Source organism: Balaenoptera borealis, assembly GCF_965194805.1.
Source record: "Balaenoptera borealis genome assembly, chromosome: 8".
In the NCBI taxonomy this organism is placed as follows: domain Eukaryota; kingdom Metazoa; phylum Chordata; class Mammalia; order Artiodactyla; family Balaenopteridae; genus Balaenoptera; species Balaenoptera borealis.
This window is the reverse complement of record NC_138865.1, coordinates 87,859,897-87,880,766: the sequence shown is the minus strand read 5'-3', so window position 1 is coordinate 87,880,766 and position 20,870 is coordinate 87,859,897. Positions and strand designations below refer to the sequence as shown.

Sequence of the window (20,870 nt, the reverse complement as noted above, 5' to 3'; positions counted from 1 at the left end):
TCTGAGCTTCACCCCCTATCACCACTGTGAAAGCCCAGCTCATCAGCCAAATGGAAGAGCCCTTTCTGACACACAACCCCAGGACGTATTCCCTACAAGGGCCTTGAGGTCATTGCCATCTTGCTGTCTGTCCCTGTGGTTGGACACAGAACAGACCCGTAGCTGGAGAGGAGGGCAGGAGCCCCCAGCCAGTCCTCGCTCTGCCCCTACTCCACACTGCCTGTCCTGGCGTCACAGGCTGTGGGTGTCTGGAGGTTGGAGCTTGGCCTCCATCCTGCTTTCTCATGGAGCTTAGAGTTTTCTGTGAGTCTTCTTCACCTGGGCGATGCCAGCCCCATCCTCCAGGCCAAAAGCCTGTAAGTGACCTTGATCTTCTGTCTCACTCTCACTCCAGTCTGAAGACACAGACCAGTCCTGTGCCTCTGCCGGAATCTGGTTTCTCACGGTCACTTCCACCCACCTCTCCCATGCCAGCCCATCCTGCAGGAGCTTCTTCACTGCTCGGCCTTGCTCCCCTTCCATCTTGCTCTCTTTTTAATTCACAATTTTTTTTTTAAGTAGGTTCACAGCAAAATTGAGACGAAAGTACGGAGAGTTCCCATATACCCGTGTCCTCCATCCCTTGTCAGTCCAGCAATCCTGTTAAAAAGTGCCAGGTCAAAAGCCTTCCCTGCCGTCAGAACATCAGAATGGCTCTTCATTTCTCTCAGGATAAAACCGAAGTTCTTCCCAAGGCCTCCAAAGCCCCACCACCTGGCCCTGCTCCCTCCCACTCCCCTCAGCCTCAAACCCTGCCCCCACCCCCGCCCCCCCAATCCCTCCAGTTGCCCTGGGCTGTGTTGTTTCTCTGTCACCCTTGGCCTGTTCCTAAATTCAAGGCCCTTGAATTTGCTCTTCCTTTCCCTGGAATGTCCTTCCCCCAGATGTCCATGTGGGTCGGCCCTCCTTTCCTCCAGTCATTTATTCAGATGCCATCCTTCAAGAGGCCTGCCCTGTCCTGCTTTTGTTTTCTCCAGAGCACTTAGCACCAGCTGGTGTGCTGTGGATCTGACTCATTTCACTTGTCGTCTATCTCTCCTCACTTGGACCCTGAGCTCCAGAGACAGGGATTTCTGTTTTGCTCACTGCTGTTTCCCCAGCCCTGAACTGTGCCTGGCACATGTGAATGAGAGTCTAGGGTGGACAGCCTGCTGGACCCCACTGCAATCATGAGAGTGATCACATACACATGGGTCCCACCTGTTTAGGACCTTCCATTGGCAGGAACCTCCTCGCCCCTTCCCTCTGTTTTCTGTAGTGATTAACAGAGAAGAGTGTCTTGGAGGGATGGAAATGCTTCGCAGTCCTGATGGATGATCTTGCTCCGTGCCTGAGACACACAGCAGGTTCATACACAGTCCTCGGCCCCCGTGGACAGCACATCACCACTGTCAGGGCAGGGGTTTCCCAGCACCTTCTGTGAATGTGAGGTTGATTGCCGTGCGGCTGGAGTTGGAGGACAGCTGGCCACATCCACGCTTGCTGGTTGGGGGGAGATTTTATACCATTGTGTGTCCATGGGCCTGCACCTTGATGTGGCCTTGGGAACATCGTTCCGCAGGCCCTGGCCCAGCTTGCTAAGCGCACTGTGTATGCTGGGCCCATAGGATGTAGTCCCTCATGTGATCTCCACAGCAGCCTGGTAAGGTAGGGAATGGGGCCTCAGAGAGTTGAGCAGCTTAGCCAAGGCACACAGCCGGTCACTGGCCAGCTTAGGAGGGGGGACTCAAGTCAGTTTGGAAGCTTCTGTGAAGTGCTTAGTACTGTGTCCACATTGAGCAGACATGATAATAAAAATAATAAAATAAATCATAATAAAAGAAAATATTTATAATAGCGTTGACTGAGCACAGACTGCACACCAGGCGCTCTGCTAAGATGGCTGTACATCACCTGGCAGAATCCTCACAACAATCCCATGAGGTGGGTACGGTCGTTATCCCTACTTTTCAGATGAGGAAATTGAAGCCCAGAGAGATAACTTGCAAGGTGGACTAGCCAGTCTCCAGGAACATGTCTGGCAACTCCAGTTTTAGCTCAGTATTTTCTGCTTTTTGTGGGGTGTCTCCAGGGTCCTGCCCTCAAGAGGCATCCTCCCCAGCCCGTGGAGTGAACAACACTCCCACAGGTCCAGGGCGGGAGGAAGGCACACTGGAGGACCCATTCCGCTGTGCCGGGCACTGCTCCAGCCTCCCCTGGCTGCTGGGTCCAGGACAAGGAGCAGACTTGGGTGATGCAACATGACCCTCGATTAGAACTCTCTAGGGTTGTCCTAGGAGAAAGGGGGCAGATGTGGCCCGTGCCACCCCAGGTGGGATGGGAGAATGGGAGGAGGAGAGGAGCCACTTTGAGACAGGTTTTTGGCAGAAAATGAGGAGGAACTCTCTAGGGGACTGTGCCCCCTCTGGGAGTGCCGTGTCCCCTTTGATGGAGGTTGCAGGAGGGTTCCTTTGGGGATATTGCTGAGCTCAGTGGCCTCTGGGGATTCAACCAGCCTCTCGAATGCACCATCTGTTTTTGATGGCACATGCTTGTCCCGTTTTAGGAAGCCCACGTCTTTTGAGCCATGTTTGTTCGTTGCCTGGAACTCTTCTGCCTGCAAGTTGTAAAGCCCCAGTGAAAACCATCAACCGTGACCCCACTATGTGCCACTCCTTGAGCTGAGCTCTGGGTAACCAGGTAACCGTGCTCTTTCTCTCTCTCCCCCACAGCCCAGTTTAACGGCAGTGAGAAACGGCAGTCATCCCCCTCGCCTTCCCGGGACCGGCGGCGCCAGCTTCGAGCTCCCGGAGGGGGCTTCAAGCCCATCAAACATGGGAGCCCTGAGTTCTGTGGGATTCTGGGAGAGAGAGTGGATCCTGCTGTCCCACTGGAGAAGCAAATGTAAGTTCTTAGGGAGCAAAGCCCAGTCTCAGCCGCCAGTTCATGGAGTCACTGTGGAGGCTCATAGAAGGTCAAGGCCACTGTCAAGTCTGTCCGATTGGGATTAGAGTGCGTGTCTCCTGATTTCTGGCCCTGTACTTCCTCTCTCCACACTGTATCACCTGCCTTCCTTTGGTTGGCTAGTAGGAAGTTCTGTGAAATCGTCCACATGGTGCACCCCTCACTCTTATATGCTCCTTTCTAATTTCATCATCCAGCAAATGAGTTTTTGAAAAGCTGAATGTATACTAAATCTTGCTGCCTAATTGTATATTAGATTTATTTTTGTAGCTGTAGTGATGGTTTTGCCCCACATCTGCTTGATATTAATTGGGCAAGACCTGGACACTCTTGATTTGGGTTTTCCCCAGAGATTTCCCAGCTTTAATCGGCATCCAAGTCCCATCCCTGCTGCCCCTTTCCCTCCCTGCTTCTCCCCAACACTGCTGGTCAGTGTTTACTGCCCCTCCCCTTGACCGTGATGATCATCTCCCTTCTCTGCTGGGGTGTCAGGTCCCTGCTCTGCTCTGAAACTTTCAGTGGCTCCCCATCACCGCCAGGATAAAGTCCCATATCCCATCTGCCACTCACTCTGTGAGTTGCCCCCAGACTGCTCTTTCAGTTTCTCATCATTCCACATACCTACCCTAGAGTGAGCTTCTCCAGGAACTTAATAAAACACGTCCTGGATCCTGTGCTGGCACCATCAGGTGTATCATCCTCTTAACAAGCGAATGTGGGATAAATGGGGTTATCATCTTATTGCAAAATGAGAAAATCGGGGCTCTAAGAGATGTGGAGCCTTGGCTAGGATCTCATGGCTCAGAGTGCAGAGGTAGGATTCGAACTCCATGACTCAACCCTACACTCTCCCCTCACTTTCCTCTCATATACACTTCTCCCTCACCCTTAGCACATGGCCGGCACAGAATAGGCACTCAGTAAGGCCAAGAGATTAGCTGAACCAAGCCGGTTCCTTACGAGACTTTATTGTGTGTGTTATGTACTATGTTAGTCTCCGCCCAGGGGATTCTGGTCTCACCCGGCCGGCAGTGCATCCCTCACAGGAAATGCTCCCTTGCTGAGCAGGATGCAGAGTTTTCCGAATGATGTCATGTGCTCCTGTGCCCCTTTTTAAGCGTGTGCTGCAGGCTCCTTTGTGACAGCCCTGCGCCTGCTATACCAAGCACATTGGAGGTGGGGTGCGCTCCCAGCGGGTGTTGTGTTAATCACTTCTCACAGCCACACAGATTGGGTGGCAGGTTTTGCTTATTTCTGATTAAACTGTGAGCTTTTTAATCAACAAACAAAATATGATCCAGAGATCCCTGGGAGTTGGGAGCTATTCAGCACGCATCCTGACCCAGGTCTGCCTGGGTCAGTCTCAGCAGCCAGTTCATGGAGTCACTGTTGAGGCTCATAGAAGGTCAAGGCCACTGTCAAGTCTGTCCAATTGGGATTAGAGTGCGCATCTCCTGATTCCTGGCCCTGTGCTTCCTCTCTCCACACTGTATCACTGCCTGGGGTCAGCGGCCCAGCCTACCCTCTTCCCACCCCCAGATGGAACTTCATGGGCCCCTTGAGGGCAGTTCTGCCTTTCCTTTCCCGTTCCCACCCAACAAGGCCCTCGGCCAAGTCCAGAGTCATGACTGGCTTTTCCCATCCCCCCTCATCTCATCTCTCTGGGATTATTCTGGCCTGGTGGAGACCCTGCCTCATTACCCGAGAGATGGGCTTAAATAACATCCCACTTCCAGCGGAGCCTGAGGACCCAGGTTCACTGTATTCCCCCACCTGGACTGGTGTTGCCTCAGAGATTAGGGGGCCCCTTCAAGCCCCGACTTCTCTCCACCCTAGCACAGAGGAGAGGGAACATGGGGACACTGAGCGGTGTGCCCCAGTCTTAGAGGGTTATTGAGGGTGGACAGTCACACATCTGCCCGGGTACCCCTACCACTTGCTTGCTCTCCTGGGACGGTGGAAAGGCTACTCAGGTACTCAGGGCAACTGCTCCCGGCCTTCTTCAGGCAGCCCACCGCCCCCTCCGTCCTGCGTCATTATTATCATCAGCATATAAACATGTGCCAGTCATGAACTTCTTAAAGCAAATAAAGAAGTAATCCTGACTGGACATCCCCCTCTGGCTCTAGCCCCTGTTGGGAACATAAGCTCCATGAGGGCAGGAACTTGCCTAGGTCACCACTGCTCAGTGCCTAGAACAGTGCCTGGCACATAGTAGGTGCTCAGTAAATAGCTAGCTGTCCACTCAATGGACAAAGTCCCCAAAGAGGGACTTTGGGAACTTTTCCCCACGTTTGTCAGCACGTCCTCTCTCCCTTCCATCACCTGCCACTCTCTCACCCACCACAATCTGCTTCCCTTTTCTGCCCGGGTCACCAGGTGACCTCCTCTGACCTCTGTGGCAGCCAGCACAGTAGACAGCTCCCTCCTTCGGAGACAGTCTCTGCTCCTGGTTTTGGTCCTGCCTCCCCCGCGGGATCCTTGCCTCAACCTGACCTGAAGGTTAGACTGTCCGAGGCTCAGTTTCCAGCTACATGCTCTCCCTGGGTAGTCTCAGGATGCTGGTGGTGATTCACCAGTGCACTTCCCCAGCCCACACCTCTCCCAGAACTCCCAACTCCTACGTCCAGCTGCCTTCGTGGAATCTTCACTTGGCTGATGAATGGGCATCTTGAATTTAACACGTTCAAAACTGGACTCCTGATCTTCTCCTGGACACCCTCTCCTCCCCAACTTCCCCACCTCCACAAACGGCATCACATCTACCTAGTTGCCCAAGCCACAACCCTGGAGTCATCTTGATTCCTTTGTTTGCATTATACCAGCATCTAGTACATTACTAAGTTCTGCCAATTTTCCATCCAGAACACAGCCCGAATCCATCCATCTTCTTATCTCAGATCCTCCCATCTGGACCACTGCAGAAGCCTCCTCTCTTGTCGCCTGCTTCATTTCCCCTCTGGCCGCTCTTCAGGGAAGCCTGGCTTACCTTTTGTAAGATCATCCAGAGCAAGTATCTCTTAAGCATCTCTGTTTAAAACTCTCATTGCCCTCCCTATGCTTAGAATAAAATCAGACTTCTTCCCTTGGCCCACAAGGCCTCAGGGAACTGGACCCTGCCTTCCTCTCCATCCTCATCCTGTACCACTCACCACACTCACAGTGCTGGACCATTCTTGCTGCCTTTCTGCTCCGTGAACACCCCAAGCTCATTCCTACTTCTGGACCTTTGCATTTGCTGGTTCCTCTGCAGAGAACGTGTTTTCTTTGGCTCTTTACATGATCGACTCATTCTCACAGTGCAGATTCTCAGGTCAAATGCCATCTCCTTGGGGTCCTCCCCTGTCCATTCATTCCATAGTAGGCACCTCCCCTGCCCCAGTCACTGCCTTCTCACAAACGCAGTATTCCTACATAGCACTTGTCACTATCTGACATTGTTTCCTGAATCTATTTGTTGATTCTCCATCTCCCTGCATTAGTCCTGTGAGATTAAGGGTGTAGTAAGTGGTGAGAAAATATTGGATGAGCTCATGGATATTGGTTGGACTGGATGGCTATGGTTGAGTCTTCTTAATCCCTATGGTTCCGGCCTGAGTGGCCAGCTCTGCAAAGTCCAGCACATCCCCAAGATGGCCTGCTGCCTGGAATCTCTTTTCAGTCCAGACAAAGCCTCCTCGGGCCCAGGGGTTGGTCCCCAGCCATGCCCCCCAACCCCAAGGACCACCCAGGCCCATCCTGTCTCCTGGTGGCCATCCTCCTGCTGACAGTCTGGCCAGTGGCTGCCCTCTCCCCATCCTCCAGTCTAGTGTCCTTTGCCCCATCTCTCCCAAACTCCTGGTTCTCCTTTGATCCTCGACCCTGAGTCCCCTGCCTTTCTCTCCGTGTGGAGTGACTGGAGCAGCGGGGGAAGGAACCAGCAGCTTATCCTGTTTACCCACCAGGGATTACCCTTAATGAGGATCCAGAGCCCCCGGAGGCCTGTCTGCCACCACCTCCCTTAGTGCCACTTGTCCTGTGTTCAGGGGGCGGATGCGGACAGCACTTCCCTGGAGACCACATCTAGGCCTTCCCTGAGGCTCTGCTTCAAATAGCTGAAACTTGTTTTCCGAATAAAACAACGTTTTGTCAGCTCACTGGGGCTGTGTTACACAGGTGAAATTTCCCAGGAAAGCAACCATGGCAAAACTGTTAGCTCTTATTTCTAAAGTTAGCTCCATCCTTGTCTAACCTCTTCTCTCAAACACAGTCATGTATCCTTTCTTAAGCATATCCTGAGCCTTCACATCTCTGGGAGTGTGAGCGGTCACCTCCTGGGTGAACAGTGACTCGGTCACATGCTCATTGGATGGGGATACTCACATCATACTCACTCTCCAGTCCTTGCTTTCCTAGAGCTGGTTGGGGTTTTTTTAGGTTATAATTATGTCGTCCCCACTGCTGCTAACTGTTCAGAACACTGCCTTATAAATGGCAGAAAGTGCAGAGAAAGGCAGTGCGACACTTTTCTCCAAGCAGAATGTCTGTACCAGAACTCTCACGGGTACTGTTCACAGGGCACTCCTGGGCAGGTCCAGGAGGCAGCCTCCCCCATACACCTGGGAGCTTAAAATGCAGTCTGTGTGGCGAGCAGCAGCCTGAAATAATGATAGTTGGGGAAGTGACCCTTAGCTGTCAACAAGTTCAGTCTCTTTCAGCTGATGCTCGTAGCTGCCATTTGTGGAAACTCACCCCATTGCAGGCTGTGCACCAGCCCTTCAATGCATCATCCCATTTAATCCTCACAAACCCAAAACAAGGGTGGAGTGATCCTAACTTGATAGGGAACCGAGGTGTACCCAGGTTCAGCCACTTGCCCCAGACTGCCCGGCTGGCCAGTGGCAGAGCTGCATCTGTGACTCAGCGGCCAAAGTGTGATCCATCCTTGACCATCCAGCACCTCTGGTTCTCCTCCTGACCCCATCTCTGGCCACCTTCCCACTGACCCAGCCCCTCAGAGACTGTAACGTAAACAGAGGCCCGTTCTGAGTACACCCACTGACCGGCATCTTAGGATCCTCACTCTGCCACTGAAATTTTACCTTCAGCTTTTTCAGTCTTGAAAATCAACGTTCCCCTTTTGTTCTGCAGTCAAGCATCTGCCACTGCACCCCTCCCTTCTGATTCTGCCACTCACCACATGCTGTCCGGAAGCAGTGACACTGGGATTTCCACGTGCCCAGTCGATGCCAGATGCACTTGGCAGGAGCACTGGTGTGACCCCCCCCACCCCAACTGCCTGCTCTCCTGAGTGATGAGCACCGCCCACTAGTCCCACAGATGTCACAGAGCCAGCACGTGTCCTTCCTGTCAGCGCCCTCTGACGGCTTCTGTGCCACTCAGGTGGAGAAAGCCAGAGTTCCTGCATTGCCTTGCGCGCAAGGCCCCCGACCCAGCCCTGCCGCGTGGCCTCTTCGGCCTCAGCACCCACCCCACCGCCTTGCCTCACTCCAGCCACGCTGGCCTCCTTGCTGTTTCCAAAACATGCCAGGCACTTCTGCCTTTGCTGCCCTTCCTTCTGCCATATACGCTCTTCTCCAGCTGCTGTCCTTTGTGGCTTCCTCCCTCACCTCCTTCAGGTTCACGCTGAAATGTCACTCTCTGCAGAAGGCTTCCCTGGCAGCTGCTTAAAATAGCAGTCCCTCCCGCCAGCTCCAAGCCAGGCGACCCTGCTTCGTTTCCTCCATAGCCTCCACACTAGACCGTAAGCTTCATGGCGAGGAGATCGCAGAGGTCTGCTCACTGTTCTCTCCCCAGGACCTGCATGCGGCAGGCATTCGGTCAATGTCTAGTGAATGACTGAACACACGGATACACACATGTGCACAGGCACATGCACACACACAAACGCACGCGCACTGCCTCGTGACAAGGAGGCCCGGGACGCCGACAGCTGCCCTCAGAGAGGCTGAGCCTCCTCGGGGAGGAGCGGATTTCAGGGTGTCAGCTCTGGGGGGTCTGTCCCTGCTGGGTTCTGACCCCGTCTTTTCTCCGCAGATGGTATCATGGAGCCATCAGCAGAGGAGATGCGGAGAACCTGCTGCGACTCTGCAAGGAGTGTAGCTACCTTGTCCGGAACAGCCAGACCAGCAGGCACGACTACTCCCTCTCCCTGAAGTGAGTACACCTTGGCCACTTCCTGGGCCCTCGGCAGCCTCCAGCGATGCGCGGCCTGGCCCCAGTGTCTGGGGCAGGAAGACCCGCCAGTGTCCCCCAAGGAAACTTGCCAGCATGAGTTATTTCAAGCCTCGCTTTTCCAATTGATCTTATTCTCCTGGGATACAGAGGAGTTTTTATGTGCTCTGTTTCTGCCCCCCACAAAGAGGTGGGGGCATTCTCCTAGAATTTATATTAAATATCCAAGAATAGCTTTCACATCTACGGTGAGCCAGGGACTATAGAAGCGCTTAGCATGCCTCATCCCTCTCTCAAACCTTACACAGCACTTTGATGAGAAACATCTTGTCCCCATTTTGCAGATGAGGAAACTAAGGCTGAGAGAGGGGCCATGGCTGGCCCAAGGGGCAGGGCCAGTACTCAAGGCCGGGTGTTTGACTCCCCACTGTTCCTGCTGCCGCCGTGAGAACCACCCTTTCCTTATGTTCTAGGTTGCTGTTTGGGAAAGTTTCACTTTTAGGTGTCGCACAAAGGTTGTGAGGAACACTGGGAAGAGCCAGGAAGAATCTTGCTGGCGTTAATCACCTGTCAGGTCTTTCTGGATACGAGGCCATTGCTTTCAGGATAGGTGGCCCTGCCATAAGAAAGGGTTTTTTGATTGAGGGCTTCATCATTCAGTGCTGTTACTGGATGGAACCCAACGGATTGTCTGAAACCCATTTTACAGACAGGAAAACTGAGGCCTGGAGAGAGGAGGGATTTAAAGAATTAGTGACAGAACTGGGGTATAAACCCAGGCCCTTCAGCCAGCACAGACCACCAGGAGTGGTGCAGCCCTCTGCCTGCTTCCTTTCTGCTCTACTCGCCATTGTTCAAGGCCATGTGATGGAGAGAGGGCCTGCTGGGATGCAGCTGTCAGGAGAGCCCTGTGCAGGCCGGGTTGTGTAGTCAGTAGGGTCAGTGCAACCAAGGAGAGAGAGATTGGCCTGTGTTCTCTGCTCAGGACTGACCCCACCTGAGAGGGACAGTGATAAACTGCAGAGCAGAGCCTGGGCAGGAAGCAGAGGCATTGGAAGTCCGCCTGGAGAAGGGAGGGTGTGTGGAGACGTGGGGGAACCACAGATCTCTCAAGGACATCAGGGCAGAAGTGGTAGATGGGAGAGTTATGGGCAGGCAGATTCTAGGTCAGTGAGAGGCACAGTTCTCTAACAGAGCCAATCAGGAATCAGAGCGATCCAAAGCTGCCTCAAGAAGTAGCAAGCATCTCATCACTGGGGGTGTGCAACCAGGAGCTGGACAACCGCCTTGCCAGGGAGGATGTGGAGGGGATTTCTAAGCAGCTGGGAGGGCACTCAGGACAAACGGCACGTGCATGCTTCATCATCCACCATCAGGCCTGACAGCTTAAAGAATCAGGCCAGTTATTGCAGCCCTGGAAAATTCAATACACTAAACCCTGGCTGGGCTGGAGGCGGCCAAAGCCAGAGGGCCACGGTGGGGAACAGGTGCATACCGCTGGCTGTGCTGCCCAGGGCCAGGGGGTCTTCAGCTCCCCACTGCTCCATGCAGCCCCCTCCCTCCCTTACTGTTCGAGGTAACCTAGCAACCCAGGTGCCCATGAATGATGCTTACATATCTTCACCTTCCCACCTCAAGGTGAATTGTGCCTTTCTGGACTGCAAGAAGTAAAAGAAGCAGGTGACATCAGAGATGGGACTCCTGTGTCACCACCCTTCCCTGCTGACCCAGACAGCCTGCCCACGCCCTGGGCTTCCTCACATCACGCTGGCAATCTCTGAGCTCCTCAGTGGATCTCATTCTTCCTGGAATCCTGTTGTCTGGGACCAGGCCAGAGGCGTCTTCCCAAGAGGGCTGATTGAATGCACAGAGAAAAGGGTGGGGCTCCCCATGCCAGGCCCAGTCATTCACCATGAGGGCCAGGGCCCCATCGCGCTTCTGTTTATTCACTGGGCGCATGCTGGGCCCCTGCACTGGGCAGGCCTGGCTGGACACTGGGGCCCCTGGTGACCCCACCACAGCCCTGCCTGCAAGGAAGAAACAGCCTCCCAAGTTCCCGGGATGTGTCGGGGCTGAGGCGCCAGCATGGGAGCACACAAGGAATCTCGAGCCAGTGGCAGGAGTACTCATGCCAGCAGTGCCTGCGTGGTCCATTCCTCAGTGCCCTGAGCCCATGCCCTCCGTTAGACAAACAGGCCCAAATGCCAGCTCACAGATGGGTCTTCAGAAGAGTATTTCTGTCAAAGTCCTAAGAGCATAATTCCCTTTTCGTTCCTGGTTTGCTCCCTTCCCTAGACTGTAGGACCACTCTTGAGATGGAGAGCTCCTTGATTCTCTTCTGCTCTGTGACAGGCTTATAGTCCAGGGGCCGGGCTTGCCCACTCGCTGGCCTTGTGGCCTTGGCAGCCACATCACCTTTCTGAGCCTGTGTCCTCATCTGTGCATGAGAGGTGACGCTGCTCTCCTTACATAGATGCTTTTCAGTGTCTCTGGCTCTCGGGAGTTCCCCTGCCCGTGGGCTCAGCCACCCATTGTCCTTGGAGTGCTGTGGCCGGATCCCCTGCACCTCCCAGGCGAGGGGAGGAGGTGGAGGAGACTGAGGGCGCAGCCCAGGGGCCTGCGCTGGGATCCCAGATCAGAGCACTCTGCCGTCAGGCCCAGGTTTGTCTTCCTGGACCCGTCCTGTCAGTTCTCATTATCAGGAAGTGCAATTTGGATGACTGATCTCTGCCCATGGGTGCTGGAGGTGGAGGGTTTAGTTTTGCGTGCTTGTCAGGAGCCATTAGCTCCCAAACACCAGAGGGGTGGTCTTACCTGGTCAGCTTTCTCTTGAAGAAGGCCAGAAGTGGGGAGGAGGGCTAGGCCATCCGTGGCTGGCCAGGGCAGCCCGCTAAGCGGAGGTGGGCTTGTTTTCCAGAGCAGCCTCAGTTCCCAGTGACCAGTCAGGCTGCCGGCCAGGGAGTGACACCTGGCATTCATCACCTCAACCACAAATGGAACTGCCCTGGTACTGAATGTCGTGGCTGCTTGGGGCAAGTGCCAGCTTTGCCAGCCACCATGGAGGTCCAGGGACTCTCACATCCCGAAGCCTGCCTGGTGGGGGTAGGGTGGGGAGTGGCATTATCAGGAGTGAGGTGCAAATTTACATTGGAATTCCAGCTATGTTATCATGTGAGCCTTGGGTCATGCTATGAGGGTATTCTAGGGTGGAGGAAAGTGTTTGGGGGAGTCTGGCCCCAGAGTACAGGGCCCTCCACCCCTCCCATTCTTCCCTCGGCAGATATTTATCAGAGCCCTCGGTACCAGGCACTAGGCTGGGCAGCAGAGGGAGCAGAGGTGAGGACAGCCCAGCCCAGGCTGCAGAGCTCCCAGTCTGGGCCTTGTTGCTTGCAGGTCTGCACAGAGGCCGTTGGGGGCCGGAGCTGGTGCTGGAGTGAGAGGGTCTGGAGAAGCTGCTGCGCAGAGGTACACTTGAGCCTTAAAGAAAGGGTAGGCGTTCCCCAGGCAGGGACAGTTGGTGGGCATCTCAGGTGGAGGGGACAGGCCAGGCAAAGCCCTGGAGATGCAGAAGAGCCTGGGCAGGACTCGTGCCCTGCAGAGGAGCTGAGACTCAGTTCTTAGTGACGGGGCCACTGAAGTGCCCACTCTCAGGCACCCGCCTGTATGCTTAAACCCCACTTCCACCCTGCAAATCCACAGCACTTCACGATTTAGAAAGCCTGCGCGTTCGCCTCGGGACAGCCCCACGGGGTGGCCAGGGCAGAGATCACCATCCTCGTTCTCACCTTAGGGTAGAGGAAGCTGACCGACCAGCCGAGACTGGAGTGGAGGCAGAGGACTCCCACCCAGCCCAGTGTCTCCCCACCCCCTCCCAATCACTCCTTTCACCAGCCAGAAGGTCATCGGTGTCGAACCTGAAGCGACCGTAAAGGCCTGCCTGGTCCAGTCCCTTTGCTTCATGGCTGGGGAGACTGAGACCCAGAGGGGATTTGTGACTGACCAGCTCCCCAGCTGGCAGTTGACCACACTGACAAGAGAGATGGCGACTGCTTCCCACTGTGGGGACCAGACAGATCCCTGGACCAGCCTAAGCTGCCACCCACCTGCCCCTTCACCAGAAACCCCCTGCACCCGTGGCAATCCAAGACGGCGCCTGCCTTCCTCACCTCCTCGCATCCAAGTCCCCTCCATGGCAGACGCCCCCACCCGTGAAGCAGTCTTGCAGAGGTCCTGCCTCATGGCTTTTGAACACTGCCCTCATCCCCTCCTTCTGCAGAACTCTCCCTCTTCCCCTCTCCAGCCTGACCTGACAGGGCATCAGACCCTTGGCGCCCTCTCAGCCATCAGCACACACGTTGGCCCCAGCACCAACCATTGACCCCTGCTACACTCACTCTAGCCTCGGGGAAGCGAAAGGTTGAGCTTTTAGAAGTTGGGAAGAAAACATCACCCTCTAACACAGTTTACTGTTTGGAAAGGCAAACAGTGGGGGAAAGGGATGAAAAATCTCATTAAAAGTGTTCTTTAGGCACTTTGGACTACGAATGACTCTTTGCAAGTTCTAGTTTCATGAGTTTTTGCAAAGGAATCTGGACAAGATGCGGGAAACAGGACTCCAAAGACCAGAGGGTTTGCCGCTGAGGGCCGGGGAGGCAGGGAGAACGCCAGGGCCTCCTCGTACACCAGGCAGGCTCTGCCTGCTCTGGGTGCCCCCCCGGGATGGAGGCAGACAGAGTGGCCCTCCTGAGGCCTCAGCAGGGATGCCCCTGCTCCTTTGAGAAGGGCCCAGCCCTGTTCTCTTTAAGCACTGAGAGCCCCAACTCCAGTGGGGGACATGGCCCCAGGGAGCCCTCACGAAGGGGCCTTCAGCTTTCAAATCCCCAAAGGCAAACTGCACAGCATCCTTGCAAATGCATAGCCCAGATTCTGACCTCAGGAGACATTTCTGGGGTCTGACCTTTTTCCATCAGGGTACCACTCAGCCCTGATCACTCAGGAGCCTTCCTCAGCCCATAAACTCTGCCCCTTCAGTGTCTTGTTATTTAGTGGGCTCCAGTCTCCAGGAATTCATAGCCCAAGCGGGGAAGAAGTGGTATTTACACGGGTAACTCAGATACTCCTAGAACGTGTTTAAGGCTCCCCAAGGCAGAAAGTGCTCAGGGCTGTGAAAGAGGGAAGGAACCAGAAGAGGGGGTATTTGAAGGCTGGGCAGATCTTAGACCTGTGGACAGGGTAGAGAGGGCAGCCAGGCAGAGGGAATGGCACAGAGGCAGGAAGTGCAGAGCTTGTGTAAGAACAACAGATAACATTGATGGGAGCCAAGGAGAGGGGTGGCCCTAGTCATCAGGCTGAGGAACTGGGGACTCTAACCTGTAGGGCAGGGAGCGTTCCTGAAGGTTTTGAGCAGCGTCGCAGTCATGTCCCCAGAGCTGTATTCTAGAACCATTCATGAACCAGGGTGTCAAATGGAACACTACTCTGCCTCCGTCTCCCCGACGTGTCCACAGACATGCCACTCGAGCTAGAACAGTCCAAGAGGTGGGCAGCACGTGGGTACGCGTCCCAAGGGGAGATCCAGGGCGGCCCTTTTAAAGATGTAGAGGGAAAAGCATGGGCTCTGCAGCCAGAGATACCTGGGTTCGAATCCTAGCTCCATCTCTTACCTGCTGTGTGGTTCTCGGCCAATGACTTTACCTCCCTGATCATCACCTAGAAAGCCATGTAGGCCACTCTCGTGAAGTTGTTGTAATAATTAACGCAGCTCGGCAGGTATATGCCAGTCTCCGCTCCTCCTAGCTTTCCCGGAGCCTTTAGAAATTGCCGTGGAGGCAGCAAGGTGGACAGGACTGCACCAGGTCAAGCGCCCTCGGGGTGCGTCTGGCCTATATCTGCTTCTGGATGACACGGGCGAGTGTCTTCCCCCATTCCATAGAAAGAGGGTCTGGCATTTGATTCGTAAATTTGCTTCCAGGTCCAAGACTCTACGGTCAGGACAAGGTGTCTTTCTGCTCAGTCCTAAGGATGGTGGGAAGGCCCCACCTCCTTCTCCAGGTGGGAAGGAGGGGGCGGGACAAGAAAATGCCTCCTGCTCTGATTGCTAAACGAGGCCCGTCAGGTTCCTGCTTGGAGCTGGGGGTTTGTGCTGACCGCTGGGCAACCAGTCTTCACCCAACAGATGCTTCCTGGGAGGGTGGTGAGTGTAGCGGGGCCAGAGGAGCTGATGGGCTGCGTTCCAGGGGCGCTGGGGGCACATTTCTGTTAGAGTTGTTTTTCTTTCTTCTCTCCCCTCGTTGATTTATATAGTAGAGGAGAGAGTTTTCAAACAGTAGGCATGTCTGGGTCTAGGCAGGCGGGCCAGTGATTAATCTTAGTTTGTTGCTGCTGACAGCCAGGAGCAAGAAATAATAAAGGTTTGTGGGGCGGGGAGGGGCGGGGGATGAGGAAAGCCTGCTCGCCCTTCGATCATCGGCAGGGAGCACGGACTTCATTTCCCTCTGCCGTCTGAGCACCCCTTGTCGGGTCGACATCTGAGGCTCCAGCCTCTTAGCTCCATGGGGGCTGCTCCCATGGCCAAGCCCCCAGACCACAGTAGAGCCTCCCCGGCCATTGTTGGGTTCTCTGCCCAGCATGACCTCCTGCTGCAGGATGTAGGACTCCATCACCACCACTTGCTCTCCTCCCCAGCCTGCCCCTGAGGGCAAAGCTTCAAGAAAGGCAGGTGTGTGCCGCCCGGGGCACTGCCCAGCTCTGCTGACCAGGGCCCTGGTTTCCTGGCTGTCTACTCCTGTGACTGCACCTCTCTGAGCTGCCAGGTGGGTGTGAGGGCTGGAGGAGGGGGAGTACAGAAGAAAGAGAAGTGGGGGTCAGGCAGACCGGCACAGGGGTAGCTGACTGACTCCAGGCAGACAGTGATGGCAGGAAGGGGTGGAGTGAGGAGGGGTTTTGACGTGGGCCTTGGGAAGTGAGGAGGGTTGAGGCAGTTGGGGATGGGCAGGGTAAGGAGCTGCCCCTTCTGAGGAAACAGCAGCCCAGGAGGAGAGAAGCTGCCTACTTTCCAATCCACAGTTTTCAATATATCCCATCACTAACTCCTCCCCATCTCCCCAGGATAGAGGCAGCTCTGTGCAGCAGAAGACATGGGCTCTGGATCAGTCTGGATTGGGCTCTTGAACCCCAGCTCTACCACTTACTAGCAGGATGGTCTTGGACAAAGGGACTTAACATCTCTGAGCCTCAATTTCCTCATCTATAAAATGGGTTTTACATCTCTGAGCCTCAATTTCCTCATCTATAAAATGGGTTTTACAGAGGTATTCCTGAAGAGATGATATACGTGAAGTGGTTGCCATGTGCCTAGCAGGCATTAAGTGAGTGGTAGCCCACTGTCTTTGTTACAGACTTTGGAGAGCCATGGGTTATTGAGGAAAGAGCTTGGTGTGGTCCAGAGCCTTGAGAATTGTCTGGATCTGTCCATGCCCGCATCTACTCCCCTTTATGGTGGTGGGATTTTAGAATTTATGCAGGCTGCAACTTGAGAAAATCCTGCATTGTTATGACTGAGACTCAAATCACAGGGCTAGAGTCAAATCCAGGCTGCCCTTGTTCTGGCTGTGTGACCTTGGGTAAGTCACTTAACCTCTCTGATCTCCCAGTTCTTGATCAGTACCTGAAGATGATGACCACTTCAACAGGCATTCCTTTCTGTCCCCCTCACTGTCCTGCTGACCCTCTCTCTCTCCCTCCACATCTTCAGACTTTATGAGTCGATTACAAGAACCAGAACCTGGTCCAGGACAGTAGCTCTCATACATTAAGTACACTTGAGCAGAAATCTTGGGATTTAGGGAACAGAAAGAGACCTTTTACATCACCTGGCCCAATGCCCTGTACAGGTGGAGAAACTGAGACCAGAGAGAGGAAGAAGCTTGTTTGCCTCCCGGCTTCCCATCCAGGCCCTGTTTTCTGGCAGCATTTGCATCGGCCTGAGACAAAGGGCAGGCAGGGGAGAGGGGCCGTCTGCGTCTTTGCTCTCACTACACAGAGGATTTCACATCCTTTCAGGACTGATGGAGGGAAAATGAACTTTCTGCTCAATTAGTGTGCAACGTGTTTTCTTCTTCTAAAAGGTTTAAAGGAAATGGTGCAATTAGGAGCTCCTCAAACGCCCCGTGCAGGAGACTAAATGAAAACAGTGAACTTCAGAGATAGAGGTTTTCAGAAACCCCGTCTGACCGTGGAGGTGTCTGGAAGGCAGATGGGGGTGAAGGGCTGGCTGCTGAGGAGGCTGCAGCAGTTCATTGAAGGACTAGGGCAGTGGGAGTAGAACGGAGGCCGTGTCCTGGTAGAATTGAAGAGGGTGAGAAAGAGCGAGAAGTCAGGGGCCTCATCCAGATTTCTGAACAGCCGGGTGAGTGGTGGCACCACCAGCTGCAACATGGACCTGGAATGGTTTTGAAAAACCCAGGAAACTCGTCCTAACTCAGCTGCCCAAAACCAGAGGCAAGGGGTGCCCGCACTCACACTGCCAACCCATTGTCCAGAGCACCCACCAGCCTGGCAGTGCCCAGCATGCCTGCTGATGGGCTAGGTTTTCCCTTCCTGACTTGCTGCATCTCCCCTTCCAGCCAAGCACACGGCATTGCCCTTTGCTCCCCTGAGAGCTCCCTGGTCCCCTCCAGAGTCAGAGCCACCCTGATTACATTTCCAGCTGGTTTTTAATTATCTCGTATCAGCCCCCATAAATCTCGCCGTAAGGCTTGCCTGCCATGGGAGGCGTTCCAACTGTTGCCAGGAAGCCTCTCGTGCCCTGGGACAGCTTCCCTTCTGAGGCACTGGGTGGTCTCTTCAAATGAGAAAAATATTTCTTTCCAATCACATTTCTAACATCTTGGTAATAGGACTTATTTAATAATATTTTTGTAAAAGCCATCTGGGAATGGCTTGACTGGGAGGGCATGTGGGGTGCTGCAAGGACAGGCCATAGTGACAGATACAGACCTTGTATCTGCCATCAGCAGATACAGCAACATGGAGAAAGATGCAGTCAGGGACCAGAGGACCAGGGCCTGAATCCCACTGCTTCCACCAGCCATGAGGGTCACCCAGCGAGTTATTTCATGTCTCTTGAGCCTCAGCCCTGAGGCTCAGGGACACAGCGGAAGGGAAAGCTCTTAATAAACCCTGAGTGTCTGTATGAATGCAGGTGGTGTTATTTACAGAGCCTTGTGCTTTCCCCGGGGGAGTACTGGGGGGGTCTTACTTTGCTAACAGCTAGGTAAATAACTCAAAGGGCCCCGGGAGGAAATGCGATCAGCCCCCACCTAGAGGCATTTGGCGGGGCTTGAAGCAACCAGCTTCATTCAGTAAAATCCCAAGGTTTCCTGTTCCCCATACCTTCAGGCCCTTGCAGCCAGAAGGGTCTTGAATCATCCAGGTCAAGACCCTGGCTTTCGGATGAGAGAAACAGGCACAGGAAGGGAAAAGGACCTTCCCAAGGTCCCACAGCGAGTTGCTGGCGGAGCCCAGATGTCTCGACTCCCATCCCAGGTTTATTACCCTTCTGAGCCCATAACACTATATTTTCTTTCCCATTTTCTCCATAAACGTTTGTGGTATTTGCGGCAGATTTATAAAATCGGATGTCAGATTTTATAGCTCTCGTCTTTGCTCCCACAGTTCAAATGCTAAAGCTATAAAAATGATGTTTTGCTGTGTATGAGTGTGGGTGTGTCACACTCACACGTGCACACACTTCCATTTTGTGCCTCGAACCTGCCCTTTTCTGAACGAAATTGGGTCATTTGTAGAGACGTGGATGGATCTAGAGACTATCATACAGAGTGAAGTAAGTCAGAAAGAGAAAAACAAATATCGTATATTAATGCATATATGTGGAACCTAGAAAAATGGTACAGATGAACCGGTTTGCAGGGCAGAAATAGAGACACAGATGTAGAGAACAAACGTATGGACACCAAGGGGGGAAAGTGGCGGGGGGGGCGGTGGTGGTAGGATGAATTGGGAGATTGGGATTGACATATATACACTGATATGTATAAAATAGATAACTAATAAGAACCCGCTGTATAAAAAAATAAATAAAATAAAATTCAAAAAAAACCCTGCCCTTTTCCGGGCAGCCCTCCCCCAGTGAGCAGCCGCCATCCTCCTTCCAGCTGAGGGTGCTTTCTGCCACTTTTAATACCTTTTTTTTTTTTAAGGATTGCTTCACCTAGGGGGAATATCAGAAACAATTGGTTTTGGCAAAGCTGGCTTATTAGAAATGCTTTAATTAGAACTTTTTTTTTTTTTCTATTTTCCTTTTGAAAATCCACATGCTGCTCGCGGCCCTGGGTGGCTTGAGGACCAGCTTGTCACATTCTCAGCACAGACTTTCAGGGCAGGGGCAACAGTTCAGCAGTGTAGGTGTCACTGCTGCGTTCCTACCAGGCACCAGGCCTTTGACTAGATGGGGAGACAGAGGCACATCAGACTCTAAGCTTGTAGTCTAGGCACGGGGACAAGAATAGGTGACTGCTGTGATGGAGGGAGGTGTAACAGAGAATAAGTAAGGGAGGAAGAAAGTGAATCTGACTGGGGGCATCTCAGAAGGCTTCCTGGAGGAGGTGGCATGTGGGCAGGGCCTAGGACGATAATAATGTATTGGGAAGTAACAGAAAGGTAGAAGGATGATTAGGTTTGGTATTAGAGGAGAGGTCTCTGCAGTGTCCCCTCTCCCTGTGGTGCTAACTCCCTGTGGTGCCAACTTTTCAATTGTCCCCTCCACGTAAGCTCCCCATGGCCCAGGTGACTAATAATGTTGTGGACAGAGATGTGCCTTGTAAACTCTGAAGTCCTAGTCAGTTCTCTCTCTGTCTCCCCACAGCTTCTGCATCTCTGGTCCTTTATCTTTTCCACAATTCCTTCCCACCCCCCAACTTGCCAAAGAGTAGCCACGTGCCCCTCATTTCCACCTGACACTAAAGGTGTGTACCCCACCCTCGCTGAACACAGCCTCCCAGGGAAAAACGCATTTACACGGTGCCGGGCAGGCGCTTTGCAGTCCCTGGGACCTGGTGTTAGAAATTGAAGAGGCTTCTGCAGCGTATCCTCTGAGGCAGGTAGAATTGTGCCAATAACAATGATTAAAAACTTGGGGCACTATATGAGTTCTGACACAAGTAATGATGAAACCACTGCGGCGGCAAATGCATGAGGTGGTGTGTGCTGGACACACCCACCTTTCAGATTCACAGTCTCCAAATGGGAGCATAATCCCGTTTTGAGTTCAGATTTTCAGGCTGGAAAAATACTTTTTCCTGTCCTCAATTGTTCCAGTCTTACCCCCTAAAAATCTTCTGTGATGAAACGAGGGTTGACTGTTTTACTTTTGTGAAAGTTGTGCTTTTAAAAAGCAATCAGTTCCAATAGTAAGTAACTTTTGGGAACTCAATTACTTGCAGCCATGCCGAAAAAAACTGTAATTAATGTGGTCAAACCCTAGCCAAATAATAAAATGAAAGCTTTGTTGTGTATCAAGGCAGAAATCAATTTCATTAGGGAGCAAAGAGCCGGAGATTTAATTTTGAGAAAACTCTCCACCCTGTGGACAGAGGTTGTCAAGAAGCTGCCAGAATGAATGCCCAACATGAGAGGATTCGCCCTCCAGAGCCCAGATTACTAAGGGCTGGCAGTGACCTTTCAGAATTACATTT

At 53.3% G+C, this 20,870-nt stretch overlaps 1 protein-coding gene and 1 long non-coding RNA gene across 10 annotated transcripts in view; one reads left to right on the top strand and one right to left on the bottom strand.

Moving 5' to 3' along the window:
- LOC309634297 overlaps nucleotides 1–20,870 on the bottom strand; it is a 139,710-nt gene that overhangs the window by 17,612 nt on the left and 101,228 nt on the right. The window lies entirely within an intron of this gene.
- Nucleotides 1–20,870, top strand: part of SHB (SH2 domain containing adaptor protein B) — a 133,452-nt gene that overhangs the window by 101,152 nt on the left and 11,430 nt on the right. For 2 of the 9 annotated variants that reach the window (XM_082404039.1, XM_082404031.1), the window contains 4 exons: nucleotides 2,751–2,922; nucleotides 9,019–9,138; nucleotides 12,550–12,621; nucleotides 12,947–13,687. In XM_082404039.1, the coding sequence (XP_082260165.1) occupies nucleotides 2,751–2,922; nucleotides 9,019–9,138; nucleotides 12,550–12,621; nucleotides 12,947–13,085 (503 nt within the window). In that variant the 3' untranslated portion in view covers nucleotides 13,086–13,687. The other 7 variants (XM_082404037.1, XM_082404036.1, XM_082404035.1 and 4 more) reach the window with 7 other exon arrangements.